At 34.0% G+C, this 27,735-nt stretch overlaps 2 protein-coding genes across 6 annotated transcripts in view; both read right to left on the minus strand.

Annotated features, from left to right (window-relative positions):
- Nucleotides 1-2,496, minus strand: part of LOC128988516 (protein Malvolio-like) — a 117,483-nt gene extending 114,987 nt beyond the window's left edge. For all 4 annotated transcript variants that reach the window (XM_054409879.1, XM_054409880.1, XM_054409872.1 and 1 more), the window contains exon 1: nt 2,375-2,496. In XM_054409879.1, coding sequence (XP_054265854.1) covers nt 2,375-2,443 — 69 coding nt within the window. In that variant the 5' untranslated portion in view covers nt 2,444-2,496. The remainder of the gene's footprint in view (nt 1-2,374) is intronic.
- A 4,731-nt stretch (nt 2,497-7,227) lies between these two features.
- On the minus strand, nt 7,228-26,336 carry LOC128988939 (5-phosphohydroxy-L-lysine phospho-lyase-like). Of its 2 annotated transcripts, XM_054410731.1 has the most exons (11): nt 26,080-26,336; nt 20,917-21,035; nt 17,663-17,825; nt 16,191-16,333; nt 13,691-13,830; nt 12,581-12,663; nt 11,938-12,145; nt 10,567-10,711; nt 8,802-8,901; nt 7,772-7,981; nt 7,228-7,416 (listed from the first exon to the last, which is right to left on the minus strand). In XM_054410731.1, the coding sequence occupies exons 1-11, from the start codon at nt 26,145-26,147 to the stop codon at nt 7,341-7,343; spliced, it is 1,455 nt and encodes a 484-aa protein (XP_054266706.1). In that variant the 5' UTR covers nt 26,148-26,336; the 3' UTR covers nt 7,228-7,340. The 2 variants fall into 2 exon arrangements, with proteins under 2 accessions (XP_054266706.1, XP_054266707.1); XM_054410732.1 differs by lacking the exon at nt 26,080-26,336 and having other exon boundaries at nt 16,191-16,328; nt 20,917-21,030.
- Between the last annotated feature and the right edge of the window lie 1,399 nt (nt 26,337-27,735).

Below are 27,735 nucleotides of genomic sequence, written 5' to 3' on the forward strand. Positions count from 1 at the left end.
TCTTTCTGTCTGTCTGTAACACTCAAGATGGCATTTTACGCAATCTTCTCCAGGAAAACGAGAGTACCTATCAAGATCCAAGTCATTTTAATGTATTCACTGGATTGGCGAGAGTGTCTTTAGCCATTAAAATATGGCCTCACTACTTTGTAAATAAAATTACGGACGTTCAAAAATGCAGTTTTGTGCGATTATTGACAAGTTTTTGTTCAATTTTTATCACATAATCATCTATGAAAAAACGAACAGCTGTTCAGATCAAGATTATTTTTTCTTGCTGTCACTGATATGTTTACAAATGTTGTTTACAAATACCGCAACCATTTCCTATCACGTTTTGAAGGCAAATCCCAACCAAGTGAGATTAAAAACGTTTTTCTTACATAACGGATTTAATTAATCACGAGTGTAATAATATAGTGTAACCGTAAATGAAATTAAATAACTAGGCATCATCCAGGTCAGGAACCAGAGATTCTTTGTGTATAAAATTGTTCTTGAGTTTTGATAACCAGAAAGAAGACCTTGAATCAGTGTTGTATAGGGCTGGGAAACTTAAATTTATTAATGATCGTCACCAATAGCTTACAAACAAAGTTTCCACTCATTGACGGCGCTTCAATGGTGGTTGTGTAAGTGTAAAGTAAAAAATCACACTGCAGTGAGTGATTGTATCAGAGGTTTACGGTTTATGGATGATGCTAAACTCGCTTTTCCAATGTGTCACTTTCTGTTCCTACTCACCGTGTGATGCAATCGCTGGACCATACAGCCAATAGGCCCATCATAGCCCATCTCTTGGGTACTTACGCCTACTCAATTATTCATAACAACCTTTTTGACGACGCTTGATACAGGTACCTTTTCCCTAGAATACACGGCCTCCCTACTTAAGAAATAAAATTACAAACGTCCAAAAATCCAGCATTGCGTGATTTTTGTCACATTTCCTTCTAATGTTAAAAGATATACCAATAATTGTTTAGATAATACGTAATATATTAAATAACAAAAAGTTGTTTGTATAAGGGGTTTTTCAAACTGACACCAATAAGTTTACATTAACAGTTGTTTACGAATAAAGCAATTAATAGGAAATAACTTTGATTGCTGATAACTTTTTACGAGAAATCCAAAACTAATAAATCAATAACCTTGGGACTTGATTAACGCATTTAATTGGTTGGACGTAATTCTTAACTGTAAACGTTGGTTTTTGGTACTGGTTCTTTTCCTTAGAACCGTTGGTAGCAGCAAGAATCATTTTTACGTACCAACACATCACTATAATTTACAAAATAGTTATCGTTGGTGTTGCACCTTATTTATAGGTACAGTCGTATTACAGCACTTATTACAGCCGTATTCAATTTAATTGATGTCTTAACTGTATAAGTTTAGCTTTTTCTGTCTGGATTCCAAAATGTTAGTTTATGCTAAGAAAATGATAACTCATTTAAGTAAAACATTTGTTCAGCAAACCATCATGAATTTACGTTGTTTATGTATCAATAGTTAATGGCTTATTTTGGTAATTTTTATTATAATGTCTATAGTACTTCATTTCATATATAGTAAACCGTCATTTCGACAGCATTTTGGGTCATCTTTGGTCCAAGCAAATATAAATTGTTATGATAAAATTTGATGACATTGACAAAGATTTCAAATACTAATTTTATATGTACTCTTTGTTATGCTTAAAACGTAGCAAATTCCCAAATTAAGTTCTGTATTTGTGTGTGTAAGATGTTGGTAACATTTCTCAGTGTCACGAAAAGGACAAGAGCACCTTTGATAATGAAAATTCCAACCTAAATAAAGTGTTAAATGGTGAGGTTTTAAGGTAGTACTTTAAATACTTTTAACCATTGTGGGAAGTAACTTTCAACTATAGGCCTACCTTAGGGCTATGCCTCATAGATCTAGGCCTATAAAGCTTTTTTTAGTTTAATCATTTGATTTAGCATGTGGACCAACACGATCCGGGTGACAGTTAATTGTGAAGCATTTGTTTTGGCTTGAAACTGTCAGATACTGTATTTGCGAAGGTTTATATGTAATAGTTTTGCCAGCATATCTGAAAATATGCAAACCAACAAAATTCAACTGACTACTATAAGATCCCCGTGCGTATGACGGGCACACAGCTAGTACTTATTAAATTTGTAATAATAATTTATTAAATAAAATATGAGTTGTGTTCCAAGCAAATGGTATAGTTCAATATTACAGAAAATAGTGGTCTGTAAAATTAACTTTGATAATGCATTCTCATTACTGTTGATATTTGACCAGGACTAGACTATTAGAGCTGTTATTTAAATCCCGTAAAACAGTTATGTAACAACTAACAAGATCGTCAAGTGTTTACCTTATCACAGACTTGTGTAGTGGTTTTGTCAACGACAGAAGTGGGGGCCGGCTCGGTGGTTTTCTCCATCTTGAGGCAGGCACCCACTGATTATCTCACAGCAAGGCTACATACACGCACTATGGACCGCGCTAACAGACTGCCGCAGCTTTGCCCGACTTATCAGTGTCTCAGCTGGCGGAGGGGATTTGATAACATCTACCAGATCCTTGGAAGGGATCATTTTACTCTCAGTTCGAAGTTTGTTCTTTGTTCTATTCAGCGTAGTTCTTGTTCAAAAAATAATTCTTTATTCTTTACACGATTTTAATTTTATAAATAACACCTTTTTAATTAAAACCTGTAATTACATTAGCTTTTACCAACCCCATAATCGAAATTGAACTATAATTTATTTTTCTATCATAATTTTGGAAGAACTAATGAAGATTTTTAAAATTAATTCATATTACACATTTTTCTGGTTTTAACTTATCAAAGTAAATTGAAGCGAACTTATAGTACCTATCAAGTTTAAGGACATAAGTGTGTTTAATTATTTGGTGATTTAGTTTTTATCATAATCATAAGGTAGAGAGTAGATGCCAACCATTTCGACAAATAATATTATGCATTGTGTTTGTGCTGTAATTAAAAAAAGTGTAAATACCTTGTATTTGTATAGTTCTATCTGTATGATAACACAGAGAAAATAAACGGTATCAGCAATCTGACACATACTTTCTCCCATTAGCTTGTCAACAACCTTTATCATGGGTAAGTGATGAGTGTAACTAACTACCGTATGATATTTAATGGGTAAAATCACAAAATTTTCATTTCATTAGCTTTTTAACCGTGATTCTTACAGGGGATTGCACTATTTTGTTTAGAATTATAAGGAACATAACAGACGAATTTAAATGAAAATCTTTTTTTCCCCTTTTTATGGGTTTTTATGAGAAAATTACATAAGCAACAATAACTTTTGATTTGAACCACAGTTTTTACAGAAATTGGGGGTTGCACTATGTTGTAAAGAATTATAACGATTATCCCATATTAATTTGAACCAAAACCGGCCTTTTTAAAAAAATACGATTTTCTCTTATTTTGTGGGGTTTTATGGGAAAATAACATAATTTACATAGCTTTTCAACCGTAATTTTTACAGAAATGGGAGTTGTACCATTTTATTCAGAATTTGGAGGGCTTCAACATACAACATTTTTATCAAATCGTTCGGCCCATTTTTGAGAAAATCCAATTTTTCCGTTATTTGATGGGTTGTTATGGGAAAATCAAGATTAAAAATCAAAATTTCATAAAATGTGATATCATGGATTAGTACCTACATACCAACTTTCATCAAAATTGGACCACAGGTGTAGTCCGTAGCTCTGTACACATCCAGACACACACACAGACATCACTTCGAAAACCACTTTTTTTGGGTTTAGAGGGACCCAAAATGAATATATCCACTCAAAACTCAAACTCGAAAATTTTGTCAAAAACAATACTTTCTCCATATACTATGATGTAGGGGGAGAAAGTAAAAAGAGAGAAAACATTATTTATGGGTCTTGGGTTATATTATCTGTGGTCTTACTAAATGTACTGCTGTGAATTAACCCCTAGGTACTTATTTGATTTTTTCCCAATAAATATTGATGTATGGTATTTACAGGTTAGATATCATGTCTGAGGAAACAAAATATAAATTTGGATTGAAGGTAGTTAAAAATCTAGTTTAATAATAACTTTAAATAAATACACTAAAGTAACACTTTTTTTTATTTATTGACTGTAAGGCATACAGATTTCAACATACCACAGTATCCCCAATAAAGGTAAGATTTGCAATGGTAAATTTGTTTACCAAGTAAAATGTATTAAATATAAAATTATCAAAAAGTGTGTTATTCCCAGTTTCAAGAACGAATGGTTAATTAAATTGGTTTACCTTTTTTTTAAAAAAAAGGTATCACACCTTTCTTAAAAAGGTAAACCAAATTAATTATTAAAAAGTATTATTTGAAATACCTTTTTAAGGTTTACATTGCCCGGTCCCCTACAAAAAACTGTAAAAACTGCCGATAGTGCTGTAAATACAAAAATGATGTATCTTGGAGTCGTAATTCACTTTAACTGTCCAATGATATACAGGGTGTTTGTGAACTCTCTCGAAAAAATTCACAGGATTATTCCTTGGGTTAATACATGAATATTTTACATTATAACCATGGGTCGCCGGAGCCTCGTTTTCCGTCTGTCTGTCTGTATGTGTTTTTTATAAATAACCTTATAACTCGAGTTTGAATCAAGGTACAAACTTCAAATTTGACACACTTGTGTATTTTAACATGGTACACAAACATGCAAAATTTAATTTCGTTGACTATAGCCGTTTAAAAATGGCGGCCATCTAAAATCTTTGACCTCAAATTACATGAAAACCACTAGAGTTACAAAAAAAACACAAGAATAAAAAAATGTAGGAAATCTTATGCCAAATCAAATGACACCTAGATCTTAAAGATTGGACAAAAAACAGCTGAGTTATAAACTTTTTAAATAATTAGTAATTTCTTTACTGGCTTTTAATTGTTATTGTTTATTCTTTAAAATCATCTGATACAGAGTACATTACGTAACCTTAAACAGATCTCAATAGTTAAGGTAAAAATAGGACACTTAATACATTTACCATCAAGTAAAAAAACTAAATGTTGTTAGGGATAACCAGCTGTCTTACATTTTTGTAACTATTTAGAAAGGATCAGACGATTTTAAAGAATAAACAATAACAATTAAGCCAGTAAAGAAGTTATTAATTATTTAAAAAATTAATAACTCAGCTGTTTGTTGTCCGATCTTTAAAATCTAGGTGTCATTAGATTTGGCATAAAATTTCCTACATTTTGTTATTCTTGTGTTTTTTTTTTTTTTGTAACTCTAGTGGTTTTCATGTAATTTGAGGTCAAGATTTTATATGGCCGCCATTTTAAAACGGCAATAGTCAACGAAATGAAATTTTTGCATGTTTGTGTACCACGTTAAAATACACAAGTGTGTCAAATTTAAAGTTTGTACCTCGATTCAAACTCGAGTTATAAGGTTATTTATAAAAAAAATTGTTAGGGATAACCAGCTGTCTTACATTTTTGTAACTATTTAGAAAGGATCAGACGATTTTAAAGAATAAACAATAACAATTAAGCCAGTAAAGAAGTTATTAATTATTTAAAAAATTAATAACTCAGCTGTTTGTTGTCCGATCTTTAAAATCTAGGTGTCATTAGATTTGGCATAAAATTTCCTACATTTTGTTATTCTTGTGTTTTTTTTTTGTAACTCTAGTGGTTTTCATGTAATTTGAGGTCAAGATTTTAGATGGCCGCCATTTTAAAACGGCAATAGTCAACGAAATGAAATTTTTGCATGTTTGTGTACCACGTTAAAATACACAAGTGTGTCAAATTTAAAGTTTGTACCTCGATTCAAACTCGAGTTATAAGGTTATTTATAAAAATCACATACAGACAGACAGACGGAAAACGAGGCTCAGGCGACCCATGTTTATAATGTAAAATATTCATGTATTAACCCAAGGAATAATCCTGTGAATCTTTTGAGAGAGTTCACAAACACCCTGTATAGCTATTAGTTTGACTAAATACAGTATGGAAATTATTGGGATTCATTGTAGACCTGCAACTGCAATGTTAACTGATAAACAAGGTACAGTATCTGTCAGCAGTTCCTAAAGTAACAACCAAGGTGTTGCATTTTATGGGGAGATTATGAAACACTTCAGTCCAGGCAATACAATCAATCTGCATGGATAACTTCATGGAATATTTAGATAAACATATATTCAATACACAACATAAACAACAACAGAATAAATAATGTAATGTTGATAAATCTGTTGAGCATCGACTGCATCCATCTTTAGCAGGTCTGATTAAATGTGATGTCATTCCATTTATATGCCGACCCACCAGAGGATGCTTATTTTAAGGTAAAGATGAAGGTTGGAAGAATAAGATTAGTGATGACAGCTTTGTTACTGATCAACACCAATGAATACAGAACCTTATAATGAATACAGAAGCGAAACCGCCATATTTTGATTTTGAGGCGACGCTACGAAGATTGCCGCCAGCCGTAGTTCACAAAGACTTATGTAGGGAGCGCTAGCGTCGCCAGCCATAGTCTTCGTGAACTACAGCTAGTGGCAATCTTCGTAGCGTCGCCTCTTTTAATATGACGGTTTCGCTTCTTATAAGGTTCTGTATACTTGTCAACAGCTGGATCTTTAGCCAGGACCATTTATTAAATGCCCAATGGCAAGGACAGCTGGATACAGGTTCAAACCATCAAAAAGCATCTGAGTTTTTGATGGTGTATATTTGTAGATGGGTTAGCCAGGATGGGAAAAAACTTCTCACAGCAAGGTCTGCACACTATCAAAACCACTGTCCACTCCTTTTCACTACCCAACTCATCTTGACATGCACAGTAGAACCCCGGTCAACCAAAATAAAGGGGGAGAGCCGTTTTGGATAACCATTATTTTGGTTAATCCGTCATATGCTAAAAATTGCCTTGGTGTGTAGGAAAAATGAATTAAAAACCATGTCTATATAATACAGTGTTTTATTCCAGCTACACAAATGTTACAATGGTTTAGAGAATACTTTAAACTAAACCACTGAAGTTACTAAAGCATATTTTATCCCTGTATTATTTTATGGAACTGTTTCGGTTAACCCGGGTTTCGGTTAACCCGAATTCGGTTGGTTAACCGGGGTTCTACTGTACTACAGTATAATACAAACAGGCTCAGGGTGAATGAAATCGAATGCTTTGAAACTCATAAAAAATGTATTAAATAACCATATGTATTTACAATGTTAATTAAGGAGATCACAAAAATATTATGCATGTCAAAAATTAATACTAGTTGTTAAAACTATTGTCAGTCCAAGGCATCGTAAGGGTGTTGAGATGTGCTTATGAAAATGTGATTGTCTGGTGATGGCTGCACTCCAAAACTGCAACAAATTATTTTTTTATGTTAAAATACATCATTTATCAGGATTTCCTAACCAACTAGGCCTATCCAAAACTTAGAGTGAACACTAAGTTGATAAGTTGAAGATGGTTGGATACTGTAAAATAGAAAGGATCTAGTAGAAATGTCCATTATGTTCAGCTAAAGAAAATTTTAACACCAATGAGAACAAATCGTGAGTGATTCCAAAAGCTTTGGTTTTTATTAGTTGATCCTTAATTTTTTATTCACATTATTGTATTAAATGTTGTACTAAATAATTTTGATACTTGCTAACAACTATAAAAACAGACAATATTTTTTTTCATAATTTTTGCTTGAACTTATGTTTTTACCTTGTGCTAGGTTCCAATTCACCAGGGGAAGGGGAGTTGATAATGTCATAGATGTCGTCCATATATGACAGCTCGACGCAGCGCAATACCTGGTCAAGTGTCTTTATGACGCATTCAACATCGCTATCCGTGATGCACAACGCTGGCAAGAAGAGCAACACATTCTTGTACTCCCCCTCGCATCCAACGAGAAGTCTCTCCTTTCTCAGGCTAGAAGTCACGTTAAATTGTAAGTAAAATATGTAATATAGGAGGGTGTAAGGTGTGTGTAGAATGTTTTTACAAGGTTTGCAGCCTACATAACCTTGTGTGTCTTAAAGGCATGGTGTAGAGAGTATAAAGCAAAGCTAGGTGTGAGCCAATACAATGAATGAGCTGTACAAGTGGCAAACCCACGGCATGGGGTGACTTAGATTCACCTATCAAAGTGTGCACTCTAAAGCTTTAGCTATGACATTTGTTGACTATCACATCTAGTTATTAAGCTATAAAAAATGTATTGACATTTCTCAGGTTACAACTCACATCTTCGGGTTGGTACCGGGAATAAATAGGTTCAAGAATAAATAGGCTAAAAAAACATTTAAGTAATATATGGAAGAAATAAACGGTATCACAAATTGATCCCTCTTAGCCTTTAATTCATAGTGAGTTGGTGGCTCAGTTGGTAGCGTCACGGACTTCGCGCCCAAGGCAGCGATGTCGTGGGTTCGGATCCTGGTCACTGCCGCAAATATTTTATCAGTACAGTTCACCTTGGTACTGTACCGCCTCACCCCTTTCTTTGCTGGATACGTTCCACACACAGATCTGTAGTCTATGTGGACGGGCAAATACAAGGTTTAATAGAGGCTGCCAACCTCTTTTACACTTCTGGGCAGAGTACATATCTCCAAGTATAGAAAAGGGAAAAATTGTTTAAAAAATAAGCGTATAATAACTACTGGTCTAGGTCTACTTGATAAGAATTAACAACATATTCACCATTAAAAATATGATTTTGAATAAAAAAAAATTAATTTCTACTTACCCATTGCTGATTTCCTCAGCCATTTCAGTAGCAGGTTTCATACAATCGCTAGAATAGACAATGTCCACTCCAATAACGATCCCTTTGTGCCTAATATCACCTGAAAAACAATTGTTTTTGGTTTCTAAAAACTGAGGTATCAAGATTTCTACGTACCAGGAGATTAGACTTCTTCCTCCATCTTACATCATACCCATAATTTTCACTGCTCCATACAAATTGTGTTGTAGCACAAGATGTATTACCAACCAAATCATAATTTACATGACTCAATTGAGGAAATAGACTTGCAATCAGGAACAAAGTTTTGTTTTTATAATTATGTTTTTATATTTATGTTACTGCGATCTTGTCCCACACATGAGGGGCAGTAATTGTGAGTGAAGGTGAACGAACCAACAGAGTTTTGAGCTCACTCTTGTGTCACACTGCGACACAAATTTAAGCCGAACGCCTAAATGCAGTGCAAGAGGAGCGGCGAGATTGTGTGCAGAACACTATCCAAACAGGCAATGTCCTAACCATACCACATTCGGTGCTGTATACCTTTCCAATAATCTGTTATACGTCAATCAGGAGTTTTAAAACATAACAGCTTATTGAATCATTTGATTTTGTTATTTATAAGTATAGAATAAGTTGTTGTTTATTATAAGTAACATCTTTCTTTAAACTTTTTTTTTATATTGATAATGTAAACATTTTTTTGTAATTATTAAATACAATTGGACAATACCTTATCGTCCTTCTTTATTTACAAGAGGCCTCCTTTACTTACAACAACTGTTCAAAATGACGACTGTCAACCCGGTTGCATAATCTTAACCGGCCAATTATGGATAGTTGAACTTGTTCAAAAACTTGGTCATATTCTTTTATTACCGTGGCTGCCTCAACCACTCGAGCTACTAGTCCATCTCACTCTCTACAGGTGTACTATAAACTAATTATGTCATTGTGCCCCAAAGGAAGAAGTCAAGAAGAGTGAGGTCGGTCGATCGAGCGGACCACGGTATCGGCCCTCCACGCCCAATCCAATTGCTAGGAAAAGTGAGGTTTAAGTAGTCGCGGACTATGTTGCCACCAACAATAAATAATGACTTTAACTAGGTTGTAAGAACCGTAAGCAAGTAGTAAAGACTTGCAGTAATGTTCAGACAACAATACTTTTATAAATAAAAACAACAAATGACTCAATCAGCTGTAATGTTTTAAAACTCCTGATTGACGTATAACAGATGATTGTAAAGATATTTAGACAATGTAAACGAAGTATTAGCTTTGTTTAAATGGAGAAAAGTGGTAATGCATTATGAAAAATCACTGTTATTATCTACCCATTCTTAACAGATTGTACCATATTCTGATATTTTGGACCATATTGCGTTACCATAGTTTGACACTCATACCATCATGTAACCACAATTTCTGTTTAGGTTGGCAATATGCAAAATCAGGCGATATTTCTAATAAAGCAGCTCATGGCTATTTCCCGTGACGTCATATCACGCCACCATCACACCACCTTTCCGAACAAGCCTAAATCCCCTCTCCTCACGTCAGTCCACACCATGTCTTAGACCCGTCAACATCATATACCCTTTGTGGCCCTCTGAGTGTTATTTAAAATGTAACAAGTGTATTTATTACAACACCCCATCCCTGACTCTAGACGTACAGTACGATGACGACGTACTGTACACAAATAAGGTATCATTTGCTACAAAAAAAATCAGCTCACAAAAAAAAAAGATTTTAGCCTTACCGATGATGGGGTGGGACCTCTGCAGTAACTGGAAGCCTTCTGCCATCATATTGCCCAACCTTCGAGCATTATCCATCAGTTGTCTGTCTTTCATCTCCGTCATCACTGTGGCAGCGATGGCTGCACCCACTGGGTCACATTTGTACTGGAAAGTTTGTTTGTAAAATTTGTTACTCGCTTATTTTATTAGGGAGAAATCAAAGATTAATTTGTAAGCACTTTTTCAATCAAAATTGTAATCAATAGTGTATATTTTTCAGTTACAAAATTGTAGTTTTAGGGGAGGAAAAGAAATAACCCAGCTTTACGAGCAATTAATAGCTTTTTACTCTTAGAAGTATATGGTAACTAGGCCTGGCACTCACAAGGGATTCCCACCAATCACAAAACATTTTGTCATCAAATAAAAAAATACACTTATTGGCTGACCTCTGAAATTTACTGCATGGCCTATAATCCCCAAAATCCTGAATGGACTATGAGTAAGAAAACACCCTCCTGTGTTTCCCCAAAGAGTAATTTTTTCGAGGCGTGAATCGGAGAGTGTTCACAGGCAAGAAACTTAAAACTTGAATGCTAATTTGTTTGACTTCACACTGGTTTTTCATTAACAACTATGTAAAAAAGCACAGCAAAGTAAAAATTATGTTGTTAGTATTAAATTCATAAAACTTTTTAGAAATAATTAAAATAAGTAAAAAAAAACATTTAATTAATAATAATAATAATAGAAATCATTTTCTATTATTATAGAGCAGGAGACGACGATGATATTTCTGTGTTCCCGGGGGACGAGAATGGTGTTTTTTTTACCGCGATTGCAAATCCTCAGAACAATAAAGTTTCTGAAATTGCTGGATACGATGATGATGTCTCCGGCAGTTCAGGAGTTGTTTAATATTTTGCCACAGTCACATAAGACAATGATTAGCTCCAGACAGGCAAAAAACTATGATATTACAATGATAACAACGTCACCGATAGGCGATGGCACATTCGGATTAAGCGAAGACGGACAAGCCGAGGTCGGATCAGCGAGGTTTTACTACTGTAGTTATTATAATTCCTGATGTCTTAAAATCTAAAACTGGAAACATAAAAGCTATTCATTAGATTACTGAGCTTTATCTATATCACAACATTATATCCCTGATGTTGTCCGCTTCATTACATTCCGCTGGCCAAGCCAGGCCAACTACCCTTGCCACAACATACAGCTCCTCTTGCATGGCTAATTTTCCAATTTATTTTAATTTTTCATTATAGTTTCAGTTAACTTGAGTTTCAATTTATTGGTGTGCTATTAAAAGAGGTTTTGCTGTATTGTAGTAAGTATTTCATTTCAAAATCACAAATTCTAGCAACACTTACAATTTGTTCAGCATTTTTGATTGTAGCAGCTATCTTTCTGGAGGTGATGACGGCCCCGATAGGATGCCCGTTGCCCAGAGGTTTGCCAACAGTCAGTATGTCGGGCACTGCGTTCTGCCCCTGGAATCCCCAGAACGTCTCTCCTGTACGACCCATCCCACACTGAATCTCATCTGCAACTACGATGCCTCCGAGCTCCCTGATGTAGCTGAAAATGAAACACAAAGTTGAGGCTTAGCATATACTACCATAAGAGTTACAAGATGGTACTGTAAAATTCTGCAGTCTCTTAAAAAAAATTGGTCTGCGACATTTCTACCAGCTGCTCTGTGCATTTTAATATGGGAGGGGGGGGGGGGTGACAGTACGATATGTAAGTATGAGTATATTGTCAAGACTGTGTGGAAAACAAAAAGAAATTACAACTGAAAGCCTTCTGAGAACATTTAGGAGCAGCAGAAGAAGTTATTTTGATGCACCCGCTATGTGTAAACCAAGCAAAATGGAAATACCTTGGAATGTCACAGTACTCATCTCAATATTCCTCAGGAAAGGTAAGATAACATGGAAGGTTGTATAACTGAAGATTAGATAATCATGGTGTTATCAAAGGTTAACGTTTAACAGCTATAGACCTACATACCTGTACATCTTCCCCAGCCAGTCATGAGGAGGAATCACCATCCCATGCACAACCATCACCGGCTCACAGATGAACCCAGCGATCTAGGTCAACATTAAACCAATTAGTTTCTTGCTTAAATAGAAATTAAATAATTAAGAATGACTAATTGAACATGAGTAAGGAACTAGCTATGGATTCACAATTTCCAAACTGAGTATGAGGAATAAATCAATCTCCGTCAACATGAATTTGGCCAAACTGAAACCTTTTATTGTATATGTTAAATTACTACACTAATGTTTTGTTTTGTAATTTCTATGGCATTGGCATTTCTATTGTTTTAAATAGAGGAATGATACATAGCCTACTGTACTCTGGTTTTGTAACTATAAGGCATTTTGTGGTAACTAGGTCCAGAATAAATACTTATGTATTTTTTAGTCTGAGGTTGACGATGTAACATAGAGCACAAGTGTTTTAAGGATTTTTTGTGAGGATAGCAGGCTTACCTGAATGGGAAAAAGTCCAAACTGGTACAGGATACACAAAACTTTACAATATATACACAAAGCGTTAGAATATTTCTCTGTCACAGACAGCATTTTCAACTGAGGAGGTTTTCTTTAGGTCCAATATGTATTTAGTCAATTAAATTACAACATCTGGAATTGTTCAACGACTAATGTACATACAAGCAAGGTGTCTTAATTCTTACAATCTCAAAGCTGAAAAAAAGTACAACCATTGACTTCTGAATATTTGAGTAAACATCCCACCCAAATGGACCACCATAGTTTGATTAGCCGCTCATAGAGAGCACAACTGTCAAAAATTCTTATTTTTTAATGCTTAATAAATTGATATGACATAAATTATACTATAGTTTACAGTAAATCGCCGCGTCCTGTCAATTTGGCTTGATTAAAAAGTTGGTGAATACGTCAGAAATCAGTAATTGACTTCAGCACACTCTTTCAGTGACTTGATTTAACTTTAAGTTCATTTTAATTCTTAAACTGAGGTACAACCAATTTTAAAAACCAGAATATTATTTCCTCACTCCTCAGGTAATGTATATATTATTTTCTATTATGTAAGCACCATATTATGTGTTTAAATTCCAAATACCTCATGATTGTTGACGGAGACAAGCTCCAGCACTCTCTTGGCATCCTGGAAGTACTTTTCTCCAGCCTCAGGGTCGTCGCTGGTGTACGGACCTCGGTACATGTCCGGTACTGGCACTACATGAACCCACGGCTTCTTGCCTGTAAAAAAATTACTAAAATATGGTGGAGCTCTTGAATCTATGTTTTGGTAAGGGTATAATCCAATGATGCATAATCAATGAAGGTAAAATGCTAGGTAAGCAGAGCTATTAACAAAGAATACAACCACGTCAACTTCTAACTGATCCATATAATGCTTATTGTTGACATACATAACCCACCAGTTATGCCAATGACTCAAAATAGTCAAAGTTTTACAGAAGAACTGTGACTGATGTGACAAGATTTAAACCCACGATTTAGGCCCGTTGCATATTGAGACGCAGTCCGAACAGCGCAGCGCAGCACAGGGCAGGGCAGTTTTTTTATAAACCATGTGTTCACTAGGGCATGCACATTTTGTGGCGCAGCGCAGGGCAGGACAGTGAAGACATGGAGTGCGCCCACTTGTGGCCGAGACACAAGTGTGCCAGCGTCACATTGTTCACCTGCACCCCCTTGTTGACTGGAGTTGTGCAATGGATCTACAGGAGAAGTCTATAGTCCGCTTTATTAGGACAAAAATAGTTCATAAAGCTTTCACTACTTGTCAGAACAAATTCCCCATGTGAATTTCCTTTTTTTCAGGTAGTCACTATTTTTTAGATTATAAAAGGTATAATGTTACCTGGATCTGCCAGAGTAATCCAAAGGCTGTCTGTCGAGACTACGCGTTTCAAAGCATTAATAGCTTCATCATTAGGTCTTCAAGAACACTTATCACTCATCAGAGGTTGTCAAATAAATATAATTTTTACAAACATACATATGAAAAATAGTAGGCCTACGCGTGCGCGCACTTAGACAGGTTTGTCATGACTACTATTTTTTTAATTTTTTTCTTTTTTGTTCTTTGGTGGAGCAGTAACAATAAATCTAGAACAGCATCTAAATCTGACTCAGAACTCAAATTAAAATATTTTGACATGTTTGCACAAGAAACAGTATCGCTCACATATGAGAACAGTATGACACTGCCTCCCAATATGCGATGTTAACTGTGTGACGCAGACTTTTTACCCAATGCTGCGCTGACCCACAGCTCAATATGCACCTGGGCTTACAAGAATACGTTAGTAAATTAAAGTTTGGTTACTCATAAAAATCTGATAAATTTGGAAATTAGAGTTAGAAAGATTTAAACTCAACCTTAATAAACAGTGGAAATAACTTTACAGTGGGACAGAGCCCTGATTGAATTTCACTTCTTGTTGCACATCTAGAGCTAATGTGGAACCTCCATGCCAATTCCTAAATTCTTTTTTCTTAACGTTTGTAATTATTGAGTTGTAGTGATCAGTGAGTGGTATTTATATTTTACTAGCGGAATACTCGTGCTTCGCTACGGAAACTTTCAGATTGGTTGACATTTTTGATAAATTATTGTTTAAGTCCTTCTACTTATTAAATGTACAAGGGTGGTCCACGGGAAACGGATGGATTTAAAATTCCTATTGCTATGAAGTTTTAAACATAGAAACGTTTTATTGACATAAAAATGAAGGCAAAGTTATGCCATTTACAAAATAAAATACCTTATTTAAGTTTTGAAAATTACATCCCTAAAATTATGGCTATTGAAACAGACACACATTTTCAAGCCTTGCTCGAAAATGTCTTACTTTGTTCAGTAACTATTCATTTATTAGTTCAATTTGGCTACTGATTGAGGCCTTCAATTCTTCGTGAGTACGTGATTTTTTTGTAAACACGTGTCTTCAGATGACTTTCCAGGGAAAAGTCACTCATTGACAAGTCCGGTGAATGTGGTGGCCACAAAACGTAACCAAACTATGAGATCACACACCCAGGAAATAACACTCAAACTGCTGACAAAGAGGCATTGGCCGTGTAAGCAGTAGCCCCATCTTGTTGAAACCATATGCTCTTTATGTCGATTTTCTACCCTTGAAGTTCTGAAATGAAAACATCTCTTATCATGTTAAAAAAAGATGGCTCATAAATCCCACATTTTCCTACAGAATACTTAACTGTGTTCCAGGTGTTTTTGTTTTCATATCTGATCCTGTAGTTCTAAATAAGAAGTCCACCTTAAAATTGTCTAAGTTCACCATGACAACCAATACAACAATGACGTCTGAAACATTGTTGTGCTTCCACCCTTAACCCACCACGTTGAGTTTCACAGTTGACTCACAATTTTTTACAAAAGCATCGTATGCCAACATGCAATGATCTTTCGTCCACAACAGCATGATGGTGACTAAATGGCATTGGATGGGAAACTGAATGACCTTAAACCCGAGTTTCTCTCTCCATCAGTTGCCGAGAAATGCGCGAATCAAAAGTGTCCGTTTCCCGTGGACCACCCTGTATAAATACTATCACAATGCTGTCACCTTCAGGAGATATCTTGAAGGCGCGAGGACTGATGTCAGCTAGCAAATTGCCAGTGCCGTGGAATGAGCCGTCCACAACCACGAGGTCTTTTCTGTTGGTGTAGTTGCGAGCCATCTGAAGAGCAAGGTCGTTTGCTTCTGCACTGCAACAACCTTTCACTGTGTTACATGAACTTTTTAGGTAATTAATAAATTAAGCCAGACATCATTTCAGTGAGCTAGATTTATGTAGTTATTTATAATCCTGCAATGTAAATGTTTAATGCTATAGAAAAATTTGGATTTTTTGTCGTAATCGGTTTTTGCATTGCTATTAACTTTGTGAATAACTATACAAGAACATGGTATAAAAAGTCATACCATGTATTTTCTTTGCATTAGCAGATATTTTTCATAAGTTTGTTATGATAGAATGTTGTTCGCTTTTTTTGTTGGAGTGCATGTGGTTCATGCTAGAGAATAAAGAGGGATCCTTGATTAAAAGCTTGCAAAACATATACATATTTTGTTGGAAAATTCTAAAAATGGGAGCTAAAACAAATACCTTTTTCAAAGGTCATAGCCTTGCCTTGAATGTAATAGATTCAATTGGGACTACCGTTCGGGCCTTCGGGCAATTAGCAGCGTACGCACACACACTCACACACACACACATATACACATCATAAAGAAGTAATACAACTTGTACAGATGATACAGGGGGAAAGGAGTGGTACAAACTGAATTTGAGGGTAGATTGAGTAATAAATGAGGGTACAGAAAGAAGACTGCTGCTTTGTATTAACCTCAAGAATTATGTCTTTATGTAGTCGTACTATTTGGGCACCATTGAGAGTTTCCTCACAGTCAACTGAGCATTCTACTTGTGTGTAGTTGATGCCAGCAGCACTGTAAACTCAGAGGCAACTCCGAGAACTATTCGGAGACTTGATTTCAATTGTATTCACCATTTAGGGCAGCTCTGAAACAAAACTATTCTGACTTGATTTCATTTGTACTTGTCATTTAGCGCAACTCCAAGAACTATTTTGATTTGATTCTTAACGCATTTGTGCTCTGGTATACAGCTCTGTTGACTTGCATTTGCAATTCTTAAAACTATGTTTGAGACACTTATAAACACTTATAAAATTTAACAATAACCTCATCTGATACAAAGCCTCCTCTGATAATCTTCTGTTTTGCATAATTGTATGTAAAATATATTGTGTGTTTATGATGTAAAACTGTTTTTAATTCAACTTACCACCTCTTTAATAACAAAGCGGTACACAGAGGGGAATTTTTATTTTTCACTAAGGGTGTTTAAAGAAGTTTGAGAACCGCTGCCCTAGAGAATAAACAGAGTATTTAAGTGTGATAGGATGGCTAACAAGTTAACGTCAAATTTATATCCTATTCTACTCCATCCTTATCAAAGAAAATACTTAAATAATTCTATCACTGATCACTCATTATCGTATCTGTCTCACCCAGAGCTGGTGAAGAGGACAACCTCGAAGTTGGGAGGCAAAGTCTCGAGCAGCAGAGTCGCGAGGCGATGCTGCATCTTGACCACATCAGTTCCGACTGCCAATCCTAGCTGAGCCATCTGACTGCATGCTGCAGCAACTACAGCTGTGTTGCAGTGGCCCACTGTGAACACAAGTCTCTAGTAGTACCATAGACAAAATGGTACGGTGCAGCGCACACCGCTGCAGCATCAAGCGCTAGCGACCGTTTCCATAACAACTTGGTAGTTGGGATTAGTGTTGCCAACTTTGAAGGAATCCCCCGGAATTGGAGTTTACTGACTTATTTAATATATGCAATATATTAATTTAAATGCCATCTTTTATTGTATTTTTTTTTTACATATATTTGTTATCTATATATATAATTCCGTAAGTCAAATTTTTGTAAAGAAATTGTGAGTGACTGGATGGCCGTAGAAGGATGGGAGGGGTTTTATTTTAAAGGTCTTGACGTGAATTTTGAGGGAAAACTATTCATTTTTCTTATTTTTTTACCATAAATTCGCAACAGAATAAAACTTTTTCCATTAAAACAACATGGGGTTTAATTTGTTTACATCTTTTGAAATTAAAACAGCTGTGCCACAGATTTGAAAACAGTGATCAATACACACATTTGGTTTACTTTTAGCCAGTCAACTATGAAATGTATACTATAATAAAACTGAAATATTATATTTATTAGTCGGAAAAACGTCTGCATTCTTTGTTTATATTTAAATCATATACTCAAGTATCATTTTTTCATGCTTTTACGTTATTGTCGTGTTAAAGGAATAAACGACATAGAATAAATATTCTGTATAAATAATCAAAAAGTCAAAATTAAATCTAACTTCTGTTTTGTTTTTATTTTTAAATCATATGTTCAAGTTTATTTTAAAGGATGTTGTTTTCTTTATATTTCTACACATTTTAAGGTTAAGGTTGTGTAAATATATACAACTAAAATAACCTATAAATGTTATTGGTTCTAAAATGGTGTATTTGCATTCCTTCGTAAGTAAATTTTTTTAGTGCAGTGAATATACAACGTAGAGTAATCATATTCGATCATACTTTTATAAAATCACCAGGGATTCAAGATGTTTTGGTATGTAGGCTGCTGGATATATATTCTTTTCATTATAAGTACTGTAATTAATATGAACGCCAGGGGAATACCACAAAGGCGGGGAACTGTTCATAGGAATGACAGTGCGCGTAGGAGAGCAAGAGTAGATAATGACGAACTTAATCAAGATATGTACAACCCCTTTTTAGGAGACCCATGGTAGACGAGAGAAATGTAAAGATCCATGATGCAGGATTATTGGACCAAGAGTGCATTCAATGTAGTGCTCTTCATTTTAGAGAAGAACTAACGAATAATCATTTTATGACATGTTGCCATAACGGACTTATTAACCTTCCTCAGTCAAAAACTAATGTAGAATTTAAAAGTTTGTTTGAAGAGAGCCCACAACTGTATAAATTCATTCGACAATGCAACAGTGCGATGGCTTTTGCTTATTTTTCAGCCAGTAAGAAAGATATTCCAGGAAAAGGACCATACTGTTTCAAAATTCAAGGACAGATTTATCGTTCAATCTCAGATTTGCTGCCTCAACATGATGAAGACCCCGTGTATGGCCAATTGTACATTATTGACACATCAACAGCAACAGAAATTCGTCAAAGGCGTCGAGAAAATAGTGACTTAAAACCTGAAATATTGTCAAAACTAGCTGAAATTCTATTAGAAAATCCATTTGCACAAATTTACAAAAGAGCTTCGGAAGAAATGGTTGTACAAGGTGACAGTGAATTAGAACTTAGGTTTGTAGACAGGATAAATATGGATCGTCGTAGGTATAATAAGCCTACTGCAGATGAAATTGCAGGCGTCTTCAATTCCTCTGAAGGCGAACCTCCAATGAATTTTTAAAATTCCAAACAGGGAAGCTTTTATTTATCCTCATTAACCACAAGACCAAAGCTACCTTAGTAAACCAGTATTTATTCACAAACAATGATATGTTTGCTGCCTTTTCATGTTAAACCACTGGAGTGATTCAAAGTATTTATTGAAAATGACATCAACAAAAGCAAACAAAGAAGAACAACAAACTGGTTTTTACACAAAAGATATGGTGTAGGGATGCCTATTCTGACACATAGATAATGTTATTCTGAGTTTGTTTAAATACCGGTATTGCAAAAAGTTGTTTTACATTTGAGCTTTTTAGGGACTTATGTCCCTACAAGCCACTAGTACTTTTGTAGTTTCATTACAATGATTCAAAGTTTTTCTTTATTAATCCATAATTTTAGAAAGTGGTTTATTGGAAGGTTTTGTTTTATATTTGCAAGGTCAAAATATAATTAACCAGGATGTCTAGTAGTCGGGGAAAACGGGAAAGTCAGGTATTAGTATTGAATTTCAAAATGGTCTTGAAAAGTTGGGATTTAGTCTTTATTTTGATATCAAAGTCGGGAAATTTCATGATTTTACCTCGATCGCGCTAGACAACGATCACGTTTCCGTGACGGCGCAGGACGATTGATTGTTTGTGCTCTTAAAACAAAAGATTATTCCCACCACCATAATTAATTATCATAACACACAGATTGACTTTTTTAGTTGTGTATAAAATGTAATTTAGGTTATTTGCTTTTTTTAGGGAACGGGAATGAATAAAGCGAAAATGAGCTATTTTGCTTACAGGTGTGGCAATATGATCATTTCCATGAAGTGGTAGAAAAAATAATATATTAAACTTTGGATTGAAATGTTAAAACCAGGGACGTATTTAACTATCTGCCGCCTCTAGGCAACGAAGTTAGCCGCCCCGTCCCCCCACCCTCATCTATCTTTTTTATACTCACTCAAAGTATTTAAAATAGCATTTTGGCAGTTCTCAAAATTAATTGCTCAACATTCAGTATTTTTTAGATTAAAACCTCCTTTTTGATTATTTATCTTCCAAAATTTTACCGACCCCTTCAATTTTCCGGCCTAGGCGCGCGCCTAGTCCGCCTATTCGGAAATACGGCCCTGGTTAAAACTGTTATTTATTACCGTACTTGATAATCAAAACAATTTAGGAACCTTCAGAAGCTGTTAAACTTACTTTAACCAGCTTCTGACCGGTCTAACTTATCACATATTGACCAAAATAAAAATATTTTGTGGATGTATCTGTAAAAAAATGTTCACATATCACTCTTACCATTTGTAATCCTGGACACAAAATCAAGGTATTGGTTGCCAAATTCATCATACAAGTATTGGTCTTTTGATCTAACAATCTTCATGGGATCATTGTTGAAATGAAGCTCACATGACTCCCTGAAAATCAAAATCCAAAAAAATACAATGTAAAAAGTAAGATGATGCTTTTGTATCTACTGGAGGATCGGTGAACCATCTCAGAACATGGATTGAGAAAATCCTTTCTGGAAACGGGTTGAATGTATTACCTTCTACTTTCTTTCTTCTTGACCAGCTAATGGGAGAAACTATGTGTCAGATTGCTGATACCATTTATTTTGTTATCAACATTTATCTTAACATTTTCTATACAGTCTGTAAATTATGTATTGAAACAAATCTGTATTTTTAAAACCAAAATAGATAGAAATATTCTGTTTGTGGCAATAATTGTTAACAAAGGTTCCGCAGTTTTTTACATCAAAAATATTTTTAACCCCCCTAACAGCTAGGATAGTGGGTAGGGGGTGACTCATTTTTTTCATTAACAACCCCTATTGAGTGACCCCTCATTTTGAAGGGTTTGTTAAAAGAAAAACAATGACGTAAATCCGAGGTAGATATTTCACCCCTAGCCTAAATGGCGGGTATTCCAAAATTTAATTTTTGTAAAAAAGCACCCATTTTGGAATATCCGGCTAGGGGTGAGATATTCACCTCGGATTTGCGTCATTGTGTTTCTTTTGACAAACCCTTCAAAATGAGGGGTCACTCAATAGGGGTTACTATTGAAAAAAATAAGTCACCCCCACCCCCTACCCTGTTAAAGGGGTTGAAAAAATATTGTTGATGTAAAAAATTGCAGAACCTATGTTAACAATAAATTCCACAAACAGAATATTTCTATCTATTTCGGTTTTCAAAATACAGATTTGTTTCAATACTTAATTTACACACAGATTCAGGACTAATTTGTTTAGTCCCTACTCAAGGAGTGGGGGATGCCCATTATGTGTCAAAAGGTACAAAGCTAAAGAAAAAAGGCTGATAACAAACTAAAACTTACAAAAGTTATATTGCTGTTAACTTATATTGTATATTGAATATACAGGGTGGCTGGAAAGTAACTTACACCCCCCCCCCCTTAACTTTTCAACCATTTGAGATTTTTGAAATCTGTTTGCGGCAACCTTCTTAGATATGAAGGACTACAATTAATTGTTATGGTCAATTTTGAAAAATTCGCCCTTAGGGGTAATGGGGGTAGGGGGAAGCTCAAAATTTTCAAATGACAAGTACAGTCAAGTTTTGTATAATTTTATAGGTCTTGACGAAACATAACAATTGACATAAAGAAAACAAAATCAGCCCACTAATAACAAAATGGCGCCCTAAATCGTTTGAAATCCAAATAACCATGAGGGTGGCTGAAAATTAACTTGCACCCCCTTTAACTTTTTAACTATTTGTGATATTTGCAATCGGTTCCCAGCAACTTGTTTGGATATGAAGGGCTACCGGTACAATAATTATGGTTAGTTTTAAAAATTTTGCCCTTAGGGGTAGCGCGGGTAGGGGGTACCGGTAGCTCGAAATGTTCAAATAGCAAGTATAGTCGAGTTTGGTATTGTTTTGCAGGTCTTGACAAAACATAACAATTAACATAAAGAAAATAGAAAATAGACCATTTATAACAAAATGGCAGTTCAAAATAACTTTTAATACCCATTGTCTTAATCATTTTTAGCTGCCATTTTGTTATTTTTTGTATTAGTGTTATTTTTAGTAGTCGGGTTAAACTTGAACAGTCCGAAGCTCATAGTAGTGACCATAAACCATATTCTAAGGCAAAACAACTGGTGTGGGCCTTATTAATATCTTGCTGTAGAATTATTGAATGTTTTACTGCTATATTTTGAGATAAGAGCTCATTGATAAAACTCACTGACCTTAACTAATCATTTATTAAATTATTGAGGCCATTCAGATAATTCTGTCTAGTAGTTGAAAGTTGAATAGTAGTTCAATTACTGTGTGACAACATTTAGTAGTAAGCTTTTTATATTACTCTAATAATGAGTTTATTCTCCTTACATTTTGATAGTAAAACACATAAGATTTTCTCTTATAATGGTATAAACCAAATTTAATTCCCATTGTGTAAAAAAAACTTGTAATTCTGCCAAACAAGCCTACAGCCAAAGTAAATTTCCTGTTTATTTTTATTAATGTTTTTTAATCTATCACAGGTTCTTGATGAAGGTAATTTATACTTACATTCTCTCTCACTTTAAATAGTATTAAATAAAAAATAAATACCGGTACTTAGATTTCTTCGAATGATATCAACAAAAATTTATGATTGATGATAAATTTTAAAAGCTGTTGACAAAGTAAAAGAAGTATCCTAATTCCCAATAAAATTGGACAATTAAACACAAATGGTCACATAAAAAAAAATTTAAAAACATGTTTTTGGTTTTCAGGGACTAAAAAAATAAAAGAAGTCCTAGATTTTGATTTTCAAGGATGAATTGTTTCCAGATATGTAAATTGCTTTAGGCTCTGGAGAAGAGTACAAGAGACAAAACCTCAACTTTCACCTCATTTAGTAACCAAAACAAGGTACTGTATCAGTTTACCAGAGAAACAATGTCCAACCTATTAGTTAATGATAATTTTCTAAACAGAATTACCTATGAAGATGATAGTTCAATCAAATATATAGGTACATGCACCTATATACATATGTATATACAGTAGGCTTAAAATGAAAAAAAAGTTCTTTCAAATTAAAACATTACTAGCTGCTAAATTTAACTTCTGCCCCTGTTGCAACAAACCTGCAGACTACGCACATTTCCAGTTTTTATGGGGATCAAAATTAAAATACCCATAGAAAAATGAAGACCAATAATGCCCAAAAACAACATTGTCATTGGCTAAAGAAAGACCTACTGGTAGCCTGCTTTGTTTACTACTAAGAACCACAAACAAATTAAACATTGATTTAATTTTAAGTTCTTTAATTAAACCCAGAATTGTCTAGTTATAACTTGCAATAAAATGTACTGTGTTAAAGGATTTTAAATATCTAGCTAGCCAAAAGGCAAAAAGAACACAAGTTCAACATACAGCAAACTGTGTCATTAGCCTGGTAAAGGAGTTGTGAAATGAAATAAGCTTAATTAGGTAGCTACCATTTCTGAAGATCTAGAAATGACAAAAACTACTAGTTTTTTTTAAGTACGTAAAAATCTTAAGAAGAATTCATATAAATAAAATACACAAAAACTTGTGTGGTTGATATTGATTTTTAGTTATATGAAGTCAAAAACGTTTTTAAGGCCTAATGCAACAAATAAAAAAAAGAACCATCTTTTCAAATATAATGGAGCTCTCAACATATATTTTGGTTGAAATAATGGCCCGACTTTCAATCTTATTGTACTGAAACAAAAATAATACTTGCTCTATATGAACGAATCACGGTTTCTAACTATAAGGAGTAGAATAAAAACCGAACTTTCTATAAACTTCCTTGAGTCCTTGAAAACAAGAGTTCAAGATAATGGTCAAGAGCAACATCCCTCAAAAGAACAAAGAAGAGAAATTTAGAAAGTTTAAGAACAATTTTACCAAATTCACGTCACTATTTATAGCCTACGCGGACGCCCATTGGTGATTAATATAACAGAATAATTAGTGATAGTCTGTCCAGGAACCTAGTGTTTGCATTGTAAAATAATAGGTTTCAGTTTAAATATATTCTTTTTAAACTGTTTGTAGCCTACTTTTTATAGTTTAGTATTTTTCATGGCATCTGTTAATAACGGTACCTAACTATATGTAATGGACTTTTAAAAATATAAATAATAGTAATAGCGGTTATATTACATAACAAAAATAGTCTTGTGGATATTGGCTTATTTATACGTAGCTTTATTTCAATGAGTAAACTACTTAACCTAATTTAAAGCTTTTAAAACAATCAAGGAAACGTTAATTACTACTAAAACTGTGAAGTTAAAACGGCAAATGTAACACCATAAATAAACTGATGAAATAGCTTAGCAGTTAATTTACTAGCAATTAAAACCATTCTATTTCGATTATTATCACATAATTATATATCAGTTTATAATTATATAATATAGATAGCAAATATTTGGATTATTTTTTATGAGAATTATTATTCTCGTAAAAAAAATTCCAAATATTGTTTTAGTAAAAAGCTTAAATTGGTGTGCGAATAGAAAGAATAGGCCTACAATAATTATTAATGTGTACAAAACTCTGCCATCTTTGAATGAATAGCCTAGAAATTATTTCATTCACTAACATAATATTTTGTTTGATTAATTTCCTTAGTTTTACCAAAGATTACATATGCTTGGTTTTACGTAATGCAAACGCAAAATATTATTGATAAACAAACAAAAATTATTTACAATACGTGGGTGCAGTACAGACAGTTCACTACAAAAAGGTCAAGGATATAAATGGATCCTGCTTTTTACCGGTATGTGTTGTGTAAACAAATACAATACAACCAACTATACTTGGGAACTTATCGCAGTTCTATTTCCAGATAAGCAAGTCAAAACATTATCTGTACTAAATTTTGATTGATTCCAAATTCTATTGAAAATGGTGTGCAATATTAAATTGGTAATCCAGCGGTTATATAAAAACATCATAAAAATACTCTCATTTTGTTGCCTGAATAAACATAAAACGTTAAAAAATAGACAAGGACAGAATTAATATTATCAGCCCATGATAAAAAATAAACGTTTGTTGTAATGATTGAAAATACTGTACAGTATTATCTTGTCATGACAATCTTAAGTTAAGTGGATTGCCACGCACGAAGACGTTACGGTCGTTAGTGATTAAATTAAGTTCACCCTTTGCGCTCGATCAACAATGAAATTACAGTATTTTAAGTCAATATTCATCTTTGCGATTTGTTTTATCGTTGTTTGTTGCGCTGTGACAAGCGTAGCCTGTTGAATGACGTAATTTAAAATCGGGTTCGGTTCGGGTATTCCTTGCTCCCAAAACACATCAAATCCGATCGACGGAATCCAAAACCTTACTTACACCGTGAATTACATACGGTTTCACTTTTTTACAGCGTCTAAGTAGAAAAAAATAACCTCTAAAAGATGTTACTTACGCAATATGCTGGTTTCGGAGTAACAAGTTTTCCTCATTAGTCATAGATGGACAATCGGTAAACATCATTCTGGCACTACAATCTCCACATACACTACGCGAGTACTGTTGTTAAAGTAAAAGTAAAAGTACAGTATTGTACTGTTCCTTCAGTTGCAGTGACACTGGTAACATGTAGGTTGAACTTGAACAGCTGAGTGTCCAGGAGGGGGCGACGAGTGCAAGGTGAACTTGTTTTCATCCTGAAGTTACATAACATAGAGTATAAACTGAAAAGTAAGTCCTTCCACAGCTGAGTAGTCGTGACAACTGACCTAACCTCAACAACGGGGACTTTGAGCTCATTCATCTGATTTCTGTTTGATTGCGGGTGTTTTGGTTCACAATACTTATTGGAATGTTCATTTTAAATTTAATATTTATTTGCCCAAAATAGTTAGAATGATTCAATTTTTTGATGATTTATAGTGGAGTTAGAACGGCAGTTTAAAAAAATGAATAAATTAGGCAATATATAAATTTTATAACACAAAAATAATTAAAATTTATAAAAAAAAATGTTTTTTTTTATTTATTTTATGATATTATCATTTATTTAGATTGTACATAGATATCTTCTCCTTTCTAGTTTATTATCGTGCTCAGAATCATGCAACTAAAATTACTGTAAATGTTAGCTTCATATTATTTTTAATTTTACATGAACCATATATTAATTATTTAATACCTGCACATGTGCAGTATACTAAGACAATATTTATGTTTTCTACAATTAATTCTTGACTTTTAGATCCAAGCTCACATTTTATTTTTAGAATTGGGAGCTGGCTAATGTACATTAGTGGGTAGAAAATATGCATATTTTATTCATATTATGTTCATGAGCATAATATATGTTATTGTAGGCTATTCGCTCAAGTTTACTACTCGGTGTATATATATATATATATATATATATCAGCGCTCGATTTGTAAAAAATTAGGTGTCGGAGCTGTAACCTATTTAATGTGATTTGTACCTATCTATGCCAATATTTTATCTTTCCGACAGAAAGGTATCGAATCTCTGTTCCGCCGTGTTCTCCCACAAATTGAGCACTGTATGTATATTACTGTATATTATTATGTATATTACTTTCTGAGGTGTATTACAATTTCGAAATCTGCACCAATTTTGACTTACACTGTTATATGAACAGCTATCATAAAATGAGTAAAATGTTTCTAGAAATATTGTACTAATTATCTATTTTGTATATTTCATGAAAAAGAGTAGAAAGTGAGTCATAACATATTTGAGACGATGTTTGAAGTGCGAGATTTATCGAGTATAGACTACTTTCACTCGTGTTTTGAACATTATTTTTCGCTACACTACAAATACTAATTATTTTCTTAACTAAAAGTAAAACAGGCATTGGATATTTCTCTATTACAACTAGACAAAACTAAAAGATTTTTTTTTTATGTTGTACTGTACCTTCAATTTAAAGTAAATATTTACTTTGGTTGTACAGATTTGGTTGTTGAAAATTGAAACAGTTGAACAAACAATAACAAATCTATGTTTGTTTATCTTTCTTTGTTGTTATCAGCAAATCCAAAAAAGATAATAAACATTACTTCCACATAGTAAACATTCTTTTTTCGTAGTAAA

This window comes from Macrosteles quadrilineatus, unplaced genomic scaffold (genome assembly GCF_028750875.1).
Source record: "Macrosteles quadrilineatus isolate MER2022 unplaced genomic scaffold, UCM_ALF_1.0 Scaffold_3__2_contigs__length_128488019, whole genome shotgun sequence".
In the NCBI taxonomy this organism is placed as follows: domain Eukaryota; kingdom Metazoa; phylum Arthropoda; class Insecta; order Hemiptera; family Cicadellidae; genus Macrosteles; species Macrosteles quadrilineatus.

What these genes read in the sequence shown, in the direction of transcription:
- LOC128988939 (XM_054410731.1), bottom strand. Translation starts at nt 26,147, where the DNA reads ATGATGTTTACCGATTGTCCATCTATGACTAATGAGGAAAACTTGTTA. An exon ending in GTCCTCTTCACCAGCTCTGG is followed by an intron (nt 16,334 to 17,662) that starts GTGAGACAGATA and finishes AGGTTGTTGCAG; the next exon opens with TGCAGAAGCAAACGACCTTG. An exon ending in GAGGTCCCACCCCATCATCG is followed by an intron (nt 8,902 to 10,566) that starts GTAAGGCTAAAA and finishes ATTGTTTTTCAG; the next exon opens with GTGATATTAGGCACAAAGGG.